This window comes from Ipomoea nil, unplaced genomic scaffold, assembly GCF_001879475.1.
Source record: "Ipomoea nil cultivar Tokyo-kokei standard unplaced genomic scaffold, Asagao_1.1 scaffold0302, whole genome shotgun sequence".
Classification (NCBI taxonomy): Eukaryota; Viridiplantae; Streptophyta; class Magnoliopsida; order Solanales; family Convolvulaceae; genus Ipomoea; species Ipomoea nil.
The window spans coordinates 1373124-1386917 of record NW_017616730.1 but is presented as its reverse complement, the minus strand read 5'-3'; the positions used below and the strand labels follow the sequence as shown (position 1 = coordinate 1386917).

Here is a 13794-nt window from a genome sequence, read left to right as displayed (position 1 = left end):
CAAATCTCATAATAATAATAATATAATAATAATAATAATAATTATTATTATTATTATTATAATAGTAATAATAATAATAATAATAATAATAATAATAATAATAATAATAATAATATTTGTGGTGAATGTTGGGGATAAAGGAGAAGAGAAAATGGTTTTAATTGGGAAGGGTAAATTATGTCATTTCTTTAAAATAATAAGGATAAAGATGGAAAAAAAGTTAGGAAGCTAGGAGCTTATTTTGAAACGCTACCTAAGGTAGCGTTCCAAAATAAGCTCTTATTTTAAGCTAGGAGCTTATTTTGGGAACATTACCAAACAGAGTTTATAACTTATTAGTAGCTTAAAATAAACTATAAGCTCTACCAAACAGAGCCTATATAAATAAATTGAAGACACATAACATATTAACTACATACACATAAACCATTAATTCTATATGTCTTCAATTAATTTATAAACACATAAATGATTAATTACAGTTACAAAACATTACAAAACATATCAACTGCAAACACATAATTTTTGAATTTAGTGGTATAAGTGTATAACAATTGTTTTTAGGGGCGTGGGTACTTGGTCTACTTGGATATGTGGAGAAGTAGATCAGAGACGTTTTGCTGATTCTTTTTGTTCTCATTGGACAAAAGTATTCTGAGCAAATAGTGTGGACCCGACCCGTTTCAAACCAGAAACATTCAACACTTGTTCAGTTTTTTGTTTTGTACGTACCTTAACGAGTATCGAAGATGATGATGACCTGGCCTCTTCAAGCTCAAACGGTCAACTAACCACTCTGTTATTATCTGGTTTGGACCGCATATATAAGCTAGCGCCTCCTTCTCGCAGTTTTGTTCTTCAATCCTCAAACTAGCTTCTTTATTATTGTTGTTAATTTGTTCTTTAAAACCATCCAGCAGATCAGACAAGATCGATCTAAGAGACAATGACACGTCAACCTAGTTTTATTGTTTTAGCTTTTGTTTCTGTACTTCTGGTCGCCGTCGTCAAACCTCTTGAAGCCAGTAAATTGGTTCCTCGTGACGGCGGCGAACGTCAATCGTTATCTGCATCTATGAAGTGGAAACCGGTTTCCCCTCCGGGCCCAAATCCCGGCACCAACATCGCCGTTAACTCGGCGACTGTCGGCGACAAGAGCTTTGCAATTACTATATCCAAGAATGGACGCTCAAGGCCGGAAACGTCTTTCGTCACCGTCGTCACTGTGGAAATCAGTCTCCCCGCCGGCAACTCCGCTCTCGTTACTAGAATTGGTATATATATATAATACATACGCATGTATAATTCTATGTATAATTCTCTCTTGCACGAAATCATCTTTGTTGTTTTGGGTACATGTGCATGAAATTAAGCCACCGTTACGTTGTTGCATGGAATTGAAGAAACCACCACATTAGGCCCTTAATAATAACAATAATAATAATTATTATTATTATAACCTATAACTTACTTCTTGTGACAATTTTTTTTTTTTTTTTTTTTTGTATTTGATTGTTAATTAATTTATAAATAATTACTAAATATAAAGAGTTTGTTAGGTTGTTAACATAAAATTAAACTTTGTAAATTTAGAAAACGGAAAATAGCATCTAATATTTTTATTTTCTAGTCATGCCCATAAAAAGCCAAATTTCTTACTTTAGAGACCCCACACTCTGACCCAACATGATAGTAAAAGGATAAATCAATGACTTAGGTATCTTTTAAATTAGAGGACCAGTTCTTGGTGCTCACAATTCTACAACAACGCCGGTAACTCGACTCCTCTTGGCGACGACAACTCTGTCGTTACATCCAAGAATGGGCGTTCAAGGAAACTTATTTCGACACTGTCTCCATGAAAACCCAATCATTATACTCTGCACCACGGTTCACGTAGCACTGTGCGCCACGCGCCTCCCAAAACGGCGTCGTTTTGTTAAGTTGTGTGTGGAGTCGACGCGACATAGTGTATGTGTATTATGTTATATGATTATGATCATTACGTTATACAATTATGTACATTATGGTATACAATTATGTACATTCGAACACACGATTTTTTTTAACAGTTAAAAATTTATGTGTATTCTGTTATACAACTATGTACGTTCTCATATACAATTATGTACATTTTAATATACAATTATGTACATTTTCAAAAGATATGACTTTTTTTAGCAAGTTAATAGCAAACACGGAAAAGCGAAATTAAAAAAAAAAAAAAAAGTATAGAACGACGTCGTTTTGCACCAGGGCGCACAATGCAATATGCGCCCTGGTGCACGATATAAATTGCCGTGAAAACCAATCTCCCCTCTGACGCTAAACGCCAGCACCAACTCCGCTAGCTCTCGTCGGAGCAAAGAACTTTGCCGCTGGGTTGCTTCCATCTCTGCAATGGCGGCCGGTTACTACTCCGTCGAGCAACCCCATTGCGACAGTGAGTGAACAGAACTAATTAAGCATCAGCTTCCATTATCTAACAAGCAGGGACGGAGCCAAAGGGGGGGCAGTTGCCCCCCTCATCCCACCCCCACCCCATATATAGTCTTTGTATGTATATATGTGTATATAGTACAGATTTTAGTATTAGTATAAAATAACTATAAAATATTAACAAGAAGTGAGTTAGATTAGGTGGTAGAGCACATATTTAGCAATAATGAGGTCAAGGGTTCAAATTGTGGCATTAACATAGTTTTACACACACACACACACACATATATATATATAAATGTTCAAGTTTGCAAATTGAAGTTGACAATAATTATGAAAATGTCACTGTTTTTTCTTTAAATATAATCCGTTCAATTTTTATATATGTAAAACTGAAATTGGTTCTTAGTTTTCTCCTGGAATGTATTTTCCTAGTGGAGCGACTGTTTTTTATGGTGTGACGAAGCCAGTAAGTATGGAGTGACGGTCAGGATGTAGTGAAGACGGTGGTGCGACGACACCGGTGAAGTAAATGGGGTAAAGTGACGACGGTGATGGGGTGAAGATTGAACGATTTTTGTTTGTTTTATTGGTAGATAATTTGGGAAATTAGGAAGACGAAGGAAACAGTGATTTTTGTTTGTTTTATTTATTTTTACCTATGCTTGGCAATTCAAATTTTAACATTTTTACCAAGTTGTCACGGATGCATTATATTTATCAAAAGTAACTTGATGGTTAATTTGCTAATGGGGTGGATTGAGCTAAAATTATGAGTTTATGTATTTAATTGTATTTAATGGGGTGGATTGGCCTATTTGACTATTTATTTTCTCTTTTTTTTTTTCTTCATTATATTCTAGGTGGTTGATTTGGGTTAGACCAATAGTTAAGATTTTACCACATTTTTTACTTGAGAGTTCCTTCACATTTGATCTCTTATGTATGGCAAAAACTTGTTGAGACCGTCTCACGGATCCTTGTCCGTGAAACGGATCGGGTCAAGATGAAATGTAAGACTCATATATACTAGCAAATGTAATACTCAATCATGAATAAAATTTTTAATTTATTACTTATATGAAAAATGCAATATACTTTTGAAGGAAAATGTAATACTATTACATTTTGATGTAAAAGTATTACTTCTTTTTTTTTATCAAAATATTATATTTTCCCTTAAAATGATCTAAAAATACATTTTGTAACAATTAAATGTGCATTATTTCTGTAATACTTATAGTGTTACTAGTTGCAAAGTAAAATTTGTGATAATTACAAAAATAACATCATGTATTTTTAAAATTTGATCTGGTTCATTCGATATTTCCATATGTAAGACTCTGATTGATTTTTAATTTTCTTCTAATGGTGTATTTTCATGGGATTATGTGTGTGTGTGTGAGAGAGATAGAGAGAGACAGATGAGAGAGATCTCTCCCTTCCCCACCCCCACCCCCACCCCCACTCCCACCCCACCCCACATAATATGGCTCTCATCATAAGAACAAGTTAAGCTTTCTTGTGAGATGTGTAGATTAGACAAAAGATTAACCATTATTGATTTAGTAGATCTAATTTTTTAAAAATAAAGAAAAAATAATAAAAGTTTGTAATATTTATATTGGCTCTACACTTTTTAAAAAAAATTATTTAACCTTGAATTTATTTTAAATAGACGTATCATATTAGTCCACACTTCGATCTCTTTTATTATTATTATTATTATTATTATTATTATTATTATATATATATATATATATATATATATATATATATATAGGGAAGGGATCAGGTGCATTTGTTGCTTCCCGTGCGGTTGTGCGGTGGATTAATGTGCGTGAGGTTTATACTTAATGTGCGTGAGTGTTATGCTCAATATGCTTGAGATTTGTACTTAATGTGCGTCATGTTAATATGCGTGAGTTTTGTACTTAATGTGCCAGAGTATTGTGCTTAATATGCGTGAGATTTGTGCTTAATGTGCGTGAGTAATAAGAGAATTTTCAACAATCTGGAAACATTAATCCGAGGAACCTCTTGCAGACCAATCACCAGTAGATCAAAATTCTCTGTTTCTTTCCACTAGTTTTTCTATGTCCTCCATACTCACATTCACCATAGCAGAATAAATCAATTAATAAATAAATAAATAAACAAATCTGACATGATGGAATTGAAGCAAACAACAGAAGTTCCAGATTCTCGCACCAAAATCGGTCTGCATAGACCATTGATAAGGATAGAATTTGTGTATTCACTTTGGGAAGCTTTTATTTCATTGTAAACATCAGTAAAGCAGAGCAACACACTATTATATGTCCTTATTGAAACTTAAAGATTCAAATCTTTCATCTTGGATAGAACAAAAAGAGCATCAGCAACCATCTCAGATGTCGAATAAGCACAGGCCAGCATATTCCATACCACATTATAAGCAACTCAATAATCGAAGTTATTCTGAAGCAACTCACAGAGTGCTGGGGATGGGGAAGAAGCTGATAACCATATTTTCTGCTGCATTTTACACCACATTCAGGCACATTAAGTACAAATCTCAGGTACATTAGACACAACACTAACGCACATTGAGTACAGATCTCACGCACATTAATAACCGCACAATCGCACGGGAACCTTTCACTATATATATATATATATATATATATATATATATATATATATATATATATATATATATATATATATATATATATATATATATATATATATATATATATATATATATATATATATATATATATATATATATATGATTTCTGTAAAATATATAATTCAACACTTATTGGCAAGTATTCATATTGGCTTCATTGTTACGGTAAAGTTTCAATTCGTCCTTAACTTAAAGATAACGAGTAGCTGACCCATTCAAGTCCATCCTAAATTCCTTATTTAATTTTCTTATTAAACCCTCCCAGTCCACGTTCAATTCACGGTCAACCCGCCACTCATTTTCCATTCTTCCATCAAAAATTAAACCAACGAACCTATCAAAGTCGTCCCCCACATGCCACGTACACACCACGCCATGAAATATCAAGCTTATAAATAAGCCCCGCCCCCTCTTTGCATTTCATATATTCCCATCAACTTTATTTTTTAATCACTTCATACTTCTATTCCATTCATCTGTCACCCACAAATTTAATCATTTTCATTCCTTAATTAATAACCGCCCGACAAGAATTCAAGAGACAATGAGACATCAATCTGGTATTGTTTTAGGTTATGTTTTTGTGGTTTTTCTAGTGTGTATTGAACCTTATGAAGGGTGTAGATCGGTTCCCGGTGGCAATGGACTTTTGCTGTCATCTCTGCAAGGGAAATCAGTCCCCCCGCCGGGGCAGAATCCCGGCACCAACGGCGCCGTTGACTCGGCTACTCTCGGTGGGAAGAACTTCGCCGGAGTTATAACGGCGGGAGGTGGTTTAAAGAAGCAGCTTCTTTTGTTGCCATCTCTGCAGTGGAAAACGGTTACCCCTCCGTCGCCCAACGGCGGCACTAACAGCGCCGTTAACTCCGCCAATCTCGGCGAGAAGAATTTTGTAGGGGCGGCGACGGAGAAGCCATTAAAGAAGCATCTTTTCTTGCCGTCTCTGCAAGGGAAACAGGTCCCCCCTCCGACGCCTAACGGCGGCACCAACAACGTCGTTAACTCGGCCACTCTCGGCGAGAAGAACTTTGTAGGGGCGACGGAGAAGCGAGGAAGTTCAAAAAAGCATCTTTTGTTACCGTCTCTATGGAAAAATGTCAGCCCGCCAAAGTCCAACCCCGGCACCAACTCCGCCGTCGCCGGAGCAAAGAACTTTGGGTTGCCGCCGAGGAAGAAGCCAACTCACCTTTTGCTTCCTTCTCTGCAATGGCGGCCAGTACCCCCTCCTCCGTCAACCAACCCCGGCCACAACAGGGCTATCACGGTGAGCGAACAGAACTTTTCCGGCCAGCAGCTTCCGGCGGAATCTCACAAGGCTTCTAGTTAAGCGGATTAATAATCTCACATATTTGACGTTCCAAATCTAACGTCATTCATTAATTCGTTCATTCTCTTTTGTATTAACGATTTTTTTTTTTTTTGATGAAAATCAATTAATTAATCAGCGTCCTAAAACCATGGACGTAGTATGTATGTGACTGCATGGGCTACTGTATACGACCAACGTATAGTAGCCATGACTGAATAAAATTAACGGAGTTTATATTTTTGCAGTGTAATGTTTCATGTAATAGTTTACTTTAATTCTATTATACTTTGAAGTATTTAATGCATGGTGTTTTGTTTGTGTTGCATGATACCTTGAAACAAAAAGGAAAATAAAATGTATCAAAAAAAGTCACAAAAAATTTGATTCTGACCGGCATCCTCTTAATCAAGTCTGTCTTACAGGAATACAGGGTAGACGAGTTAATTCCACGAGTTCTCACTTGACTATTGTCATTTACCAATTTTTATCATTCGATTTTCATTTGAATCATAAATAATAGTCCATATATTGACTATTGATTATTACCAATTTTCGTCCTTTACTTTCAAGTTAACCACTAATAGTCTCTTAACTATTAATTTTATTCAAATTTGATCCTCTAATTAGATATCATTTTAATAAACATTAGAAGCACTTATGAATGGTTTACTAACACGTACCGTTTCTCTTCTTCCCTTTTGCTTTTGGGTCAAAAGTACATTTTTCCTATATATTGACCATGTAGCACAGCTTATTCATAAGTGCTTAAATTTATATATTTTATTGAATAAAAATTAATTTATTTTTTTCTTAATACTGCTTTTTATTGTAAGCTATTACACATAAGTGTGATATAATTTGTGCACACCTTAGATAGCGGACTAATTAAGCTAAGGTTTTCTAATAGTTTTTTTTTTTTTTTTTTTTTTTGAATGAGGTTTTCTAATAGTTTAAATAAACAATATTTCATTATTATTTATGTTGTTTTTAGGAATAATGGAACGCAATTGTCGGGGGTTATTTTGTTTGAATATTAACTTGTGCACACATAATATTATTTTAATGCTTATTCCTTAAAGATGTGATGACTGGTCTTTTCATTAAGTTATCAGTTTATAATTTTCTTATTATTAAAGCATGCCAGTCTAGCTATGTGCAACAGTCAACTGCCCATCAATTCTATTCTTCAATTCCATCCAAAAATTAAATTAAACTGAAGAAAAGTTCAAAGTCATTATCATATATGTGTCATGAATGATTAATTATTGCCACTACGAGTTTATCGCACTTTTGGTCCCATGACTATAATGATATTATCAGGATTGATTCATGACTTTCAAACCTTATAATCTCAGTCTACGACTGTTTTGTTTTTTTGGGCAAAAATGGTACTTCCGGCCCAGTTTTTGTCAATTACTCACCATAGTAAGAACCATTTTTAACAAAAAGGGGCCGGAAAATTGACAAAAAATAGGCCGGAAGGACTATTTTTGCAACAAAAAAAAAAAAAAAAAAAAAAAAAAAAAAGTCATGGACCGAGATTGCAAGGTTTGAAAATCGTGAATCAATACTGATAATGTCACCATAGTCGCGGGACCAAAAGTGCGATAAAGTCATGCCACTACCTTTCAAGCTGTGCATATATTGAACCTTATAAATAATCCTCACCTCTTCACATTTTATCCTCATATCATAAAATTCATTCATGTTATCTATCTCGGTATATCTATTCAATTCATAGTTCTGATCGAAAATAGGCGGTTTTCCAACTAGGAACCAAGAAGCGACAATGAGACATCAACCTAGTATTGTCTTGTCTTTTGTTTCTATTCTTCTTCTACTAAGCATCAACCCTCACGAAGCTTGTAGATCAGTTCCTCGCGAGGATGGACAACATCTTTTGTTACCATCTCTGCAATGGAAGGCAGTCAAGTCTCCGGCCATGAATCCCGGCACCGGTAAGGCTGTCGCCGGGAAGAACTTTGGAGCGATAAAGAAGAAGAATTCGGGAAGTTTAAAGAAATATCTTTTGTTACCGTCTCTGCAGTGGAATCCGGTCACCCCTCCGACGCCCAATCCCGGCACAAACTCGGCTCTAGCCGGAGAAAAGAACTTTGCGGCTACGTTGTCCCCGTCGGCGAGTCATCTTTTACTTCCTTCCCTGCAATGGCGGCCGGTGAAGCCTCCGTCGAGCAACCCCGGCCACAACCTCATCAAATCACCATAAGCTGCCGATTATAGAGCACTACTATAGTCTATACGTTACATATAAAGATATAATCTTCTATTCATTCTCCAAAAATTTTTGTTCAAATTAATTAATTCTTTAGTATACTCAAAACATGCACGTAGTATGCATGAAATTAAAGCATTAGCAACTGTATATGACCAACATTCACAAACGAATTGAATAAAATTGAAGTATTTGATGATCTTTTGTGACTGATTCGATCTAGAGAGGATATTGTGTGTTAAAAAAATATTATATTAAACACGTGATATTAGATATTAGATATAAGAATCATGTTTTACTCACTTGTCATCTTTTGTAAAACAGATTAATTAAGAGAAGTTTCCTAGTAGGATCATAAGGACAATATGTTAGCTAGTGACAAACTTTGAAATTGCTGCATTCAAAAATCACGTTTTTCTATCTAAATACCTAATTAAAATAGTGCATGATATTTTTGAAAATGTCCATATTCAAATACGTACAGCCTTTTGAGAAACATTTTTGTTTGGGTTACAAGTCAAGAGTACATACTTTATCGGACTGAAATAGGTTTTCCTTCTCCATTTCAACCTCTTTCTCAAGTTTTGCAGTGTCGTAAGATACCATCAAAATTTATCCAAAATTTTATATTCAAACTTTAGAAAATTTCCCATGCAAAAATTGACTATAGACGACACTGCCAGCAACTCAGCAAGTTCCATGAGCACACCTGTAATGCCGCGCCGGATAAAATACTTATTTTGTTTATATATATAATATATAATGTCCATGACTAAAAAAATTTTAAAAAAAATGTTGAATTTTTGTTATTACGATAGTGTGTTTTGAAACACTTGATAGATGATTCGAGGATAATTCACTGTATACTTAGGATCTATAATAGTGCATTCAAGTGTACGTATACACTATTAGTTATTTGGGGATGTCCTATCAAGTATTTCTAAATGCACTTACTATCTTAATCTAGGCGGATGATGCAGGTAGATTCCTCCTAGTCGTCTATGTACCAAACAAAATAATAATAATAACTAACTAAACTACAAAATTAATATTACATAGTGATTTTTATAGCAAGCTGTAACATTAATCTTTTGACTAAATGATCTTAACAAGATCCGAATCATCGTGACCCGGCCACATAATATGGAAAAAACCATACACTTGATATCGTGATTTAGGTACAAATCTCCTTTATCTTTTCATTTTTTTTTAATGATATAAAGCACATGTAAAATGTTCGAGGTTGTACGTCTGCGCATCTGCGGTTAGTACTTACAAATTCCAATCCTCACAGCCCGCACGGGTTTAGCTCAATGGTTCAGTAGACAATATTTGAGAGAAGAGAGTAAGATTCAAATTTCATGACAGGCAATGTGAGAATTATGTCAAAGTGAACGCAGATCTCTTGTGCCCATCGGCACTAGCATTTGACACTGTGTCGAATCATTGAGTCATCGTGATTTACATCCTCCCAAATGTTCTGTCGGGTAGGGTGTGGAGGGCTGTTGAAGATTCAACCTTTTGAGAGAAGAAGAAGTACGAAAGTCACCCTTAGCAATTAGCATAAAGCAGGTTGTTTTCATATCATCATAGTGTAAATCAGTAAAAGCACAATGTAACAAAATCTGATTCTTTGAGAAACTGCAGAGCATAATCTACACAACAATATTCCTCTAGCAATCTATATCAAGGGAGAATATAAAATTGCCTCCATTACAGTTCTTGATCAAATGCTCTAGAAAGCATGCAGCGAATCTGGATGAACAAGCAAGCAAGATTTCTTCGGTTTTATGCAAATCATCAACTGTAACCTAGGAAACATGATGTTTCTGCTATATAAACAACAAATGTATAGTATACATGATTAACCTGATCTATGTAGTACAATACATAGTTTACGACGGAATCACTTGGCCAGAGCAGCAGCCAGTTTTTCCTTCATCTCTTCAGCGGGGGCGCCCTGAGTTTGGATAGAGAATGTATGAATCACTTCGCCATTTTCAGATATGGCCACGCTAGATTCTTGCGCTGTTACTTGATGTTCTTGAAACGCCTTTATAACTCGAGAAATCGGATGAGTATCCAAAGGGCAGCCTACGCTTATGACAGCATCATCTGCCCTTTGATGAAATTCGATATCTTGAACACTAAGTGGCTTTGGCTGATTAGTTGGGATCTCCCTCTCGGCTTCCATCGTCCTAACCCTTGCCTGGAGATCGGTGATGTATGCAATGGCATCACCGAGCAAAGATGCTTTATCCATCTTTGAGATATTCGGGACGACTGCTCTTAATGCGTAGAACCGTTGATTGAGCTTCTCCCGCCTCTGCCTCTCGGCTTCTACATGGTTTAGCGGTTCTTCTCTCCCGTTGGCGGGCTTCCGGCCTCTCTTTCTCGGTTTCTGAACATCGGGTTGAAGCAAAGCATCCTCGCTCGCTTGTTCAAAACCAGAATTTAGGGCTCCGACCATTACTTGATTTACCCCGGGAAGCAGTTTCCCGTCCCCGTCATCGCTTCGATATCCATTCGACGAGTTCCCATAAACTTGACTACTACCTAATGCATTTATGTCATACGAATCTGAAGGATGCCCGCCCAATTCTTCTTCCAGTTTCGGGGCAAAGCTGATGCTGATTGGCCCCGACGACGACTTTGCCCCTCCAAGACTAAGTTCTTGCCCGAATATCTTCGGAATTGGTTTTGCCGGAGCATGAGCAGATACCACCACCATTTTCTGAACCATCTTAATCACGTTCTGGTCTTCGGGAATTGCTTTTGTAGAACCAAGCTCCACAACCCCAAACTTAAGCGGGACAAACACGAGTGTCTCGAACTTGGCCAACTTCGCTAGATGTGATCTCGATTGGTAATTTTCTGAACAACTCCTAGCATCAGCAGCCCATATCGTTCTACTGGAATTAAACGACTGAGAAGGACTAGAAGGAACACCAAACGGGAACACATAATACATGGACGTGAGATAAAACATCTCCATATCCGAAACGAAATCCAACTTGTTGCCAACATTATCCTCTTCCGATCCACCAAAACACCCACAAATCTTCCGAAGAACCTGTTTCTTCTTATCCCCATTCACTAATGTCTGATTCACATTCATCTCCTCACCGAGCCTCCTATTGAGCTCTGAACAATGCCCATCACCCCAAATCAAGGCAGATTTCCCAGATTTCGACTTGGCAACTTGCCAATAGATGGCATAAGCCCAATCAGAATCCTCTACAATCTTGCATAGCTCCCTCTGCACCCCCAAACTCCCACTAGATGCCACAAAATCTGACAAAACATTGTTTGAAGCTGACCAAGTGAAGAAATCAACAGCATGCCTCCCTAACACCCCTTCAACCAAAGCCCTATCACTGTCATCCACACAGAACTTATCCCCCATTTTCAATTCCAAACTATTCAACAAAACTTCCTAATTCAAACCAATTCTACACCAATTAATTCACAACACAACAACCACAATACCTTAATTTCAACAACTACCACCTCCAAAACCTATAATACAAACCAATCTTAACAAAAAAGCATGCAAAAATTGAAAATTCACAACTGGGCAACCCTAAAAACGCGTTCTTGAAGAAAAACGAGTTGAGCAGAAGATAAAACAGAGAACTTTAAGCTGATATACACCGCAAATTCAACCCAGAAAAAGTAACTCTGCTAACTTTGGGGCTCACGGACACCCAAAATCCGATTGCGCAGAAGGATTGAGCGCAATCAAAGGCGAGCGCACATGAACCGCAAAGAAGCAGTTACCTGAATGAGATGAAGGATGGAAACCGGGGTCGTATCGTGAAAAAGGCGCTGATTTTCATGTGACTTCGTCACACAGTTTCCGTGAGCTTCAGATCTGAATCACATCACCTGCTAATCTCTGCACAGGCGCTGTGATCTGTCTTGAATGTGAAGAAAAAAATATTTCTTTACTGGAATTTTATGCAGTAAACGTTAGTTTTCCCTTTTTATAGTCCCCGTACATCAGTACAGGTCGGGAAAGCATTTGGAGCAATTAAGGCAATAGAATGTTTCAAAAAATGTTTTTTAATGAATTAAGGAATTACAATGGACTCCACTTAGATTTTAACTAATTGTAAAGATGTTTCAAATGTTAAAAAAAATTACTAAACATTCATAACTTCATAACTATACATTTAGAATTGCATAACTACACATTCATAACTTCATAACTATACATTCAGAATGTGAAATTATAATTTCATAACTATACATTCAGAATCACATGCATAATTACACATTCATAACTATAAATCCAGAATTGCATAACTACACCTCCATAATTTCATAACTATAAATTCAGAATGTGAAATTATAAAATTATGAACATATGTTTACGTAACTAACGTTAATTAAAAATGATTTTTTTTTATTTCAATAAAATGACGTCGTTTTTGCATCCATGTGCACCATTCACAACATAATTTGTCTTATTCTATTATGCAAAAGAACAGTGTGGTTGGATTTGATTACTCTAATCCAGTAATCCTAATACTATTGGGACGTGTTGTGGGCTTACACATTTGTCTGGTTATCATAGGGCCCAAGTAGTTAAGCCTCAGGCCCTCCACCATCCACTAGGCCTATGAGAGATGCATGCAATTGTTATGTCATGGACCTGGATTCACCTTGCAAGATAGATTATGATTTAAAACGCGCATATAAAATAATGGTGTTGATAGTGGCACCATTTCTTTAGTCAATGATTTTTTTTTTTTTTTGTGAATATAAAGTTCAAAATTTGTGAATATAGATTCAAAAATGGTGTTATACTGCTGATGTAATTGTGAATATATTGTTCAAAATTTAGGAATATTGAGTTCTGTAATTTTGTATATTAAGATCTAAAATTGTGAATATTTAGTTCTAAAATTGTGAATATAGAGTTCAAAAATTGTGAATATAGAGTTTTGCAATTGTGAATATAGAGTTCTGTAATTTTGTATATTGAGATTTAAAATTGTGAATATAGAGTTCAAAAATTGTGAATATAGAGAAACGAATTCTGAAGACAAACAACAAGTTAACGACAAGAAAGGAAGCTTTTTTAAAAAAAAAAATAAATAAAATTCAAACAGCGTTGTTTTGAAGCAAAACAAA

At 35.9% G+C, this 13794-nt stretch overlaps 2 protein-coding genes across 4 annotated transcripts; one reads left to right on the top strand and one right to left on the bottom strand.

Annotated features, from left to right (window-relative positions):
• Window positions 1–5617: 5617 nt before the first annotated feature.
• Window positions 5618–6666, top strand: LOC109159389. Of its 3 annotated transcripts, none has more exons than XM_019307514.1 (2): window positions 5618–6261; window positions 6388–6666. In XM_019307514.1, the coding sequence occupies exons 1-2, from the start codon at window positions 5658–5660 to the stop codon at window positions 6438–6440; spliced, it is 657 nt and encodes a 218-aa protein (XP_019163059.1). In that variant the 5' UTR covers window positions 5618–5657; the 3' UTR covers window positions 6441–6666. The 3 variants fall into 3 exon arrangements, with proteins under 3 accessions (XP_019163059.1, XP_019163054.1, XP_019163049.1); XM_019307509.1 differs by having other exon boundaries at window positions 5618–6269; window positions 6396–6666; XM_019307504.1 differs by having other exon boundaries at window positions 5620–6265; window positions 6392–6666.
• A 3592-nt stretch (window positions 6667–10258) lies between these two features.
• LOC109161146 (transcription factor bHLH3-like) lies at window positions 10259–12648 on the bottom strand. Its single transcript, XM_019309499.1, has one exon. The coding sequence runs from the start codon at window positions 12059–12061 to the stop codon at window positions 10562–10564; it is 1500 nt and encodes a 499-aa protein (XP_019165044.1). The 5' UTR covers window positions 12062–12648; the 3' UTR covers window positions 10259–10561.
• Window positions 12649–13794: the final 1146 nt, after the last annotated feature.

Excerpts from the sequence above, each read along its gene's own strand:
- LOC109159389 (XM_019307514.1), top strand. The coding sequence starts at position 5,658 with ATGAGACATCAATCTGGTATTGTTTTAGGTTATGTTTTTGTGGTTTTT. Across the intron at positions 6,262-6,387 it reads CTCCGCCGTCGCCGGAGCAA|AGAACTTTTCCGGCCAGCAG; the intron begins AGAACTTTGGGT and ends CGGTGAGCGAAC.
- LOC109161146 (XM_019309499.1), bottom strand. The coding sequence starts at position 12,061 with ATGGGGGATAAGTTCTGTGTGGATGACAGTGATAGGGCTTTGGTTGAA.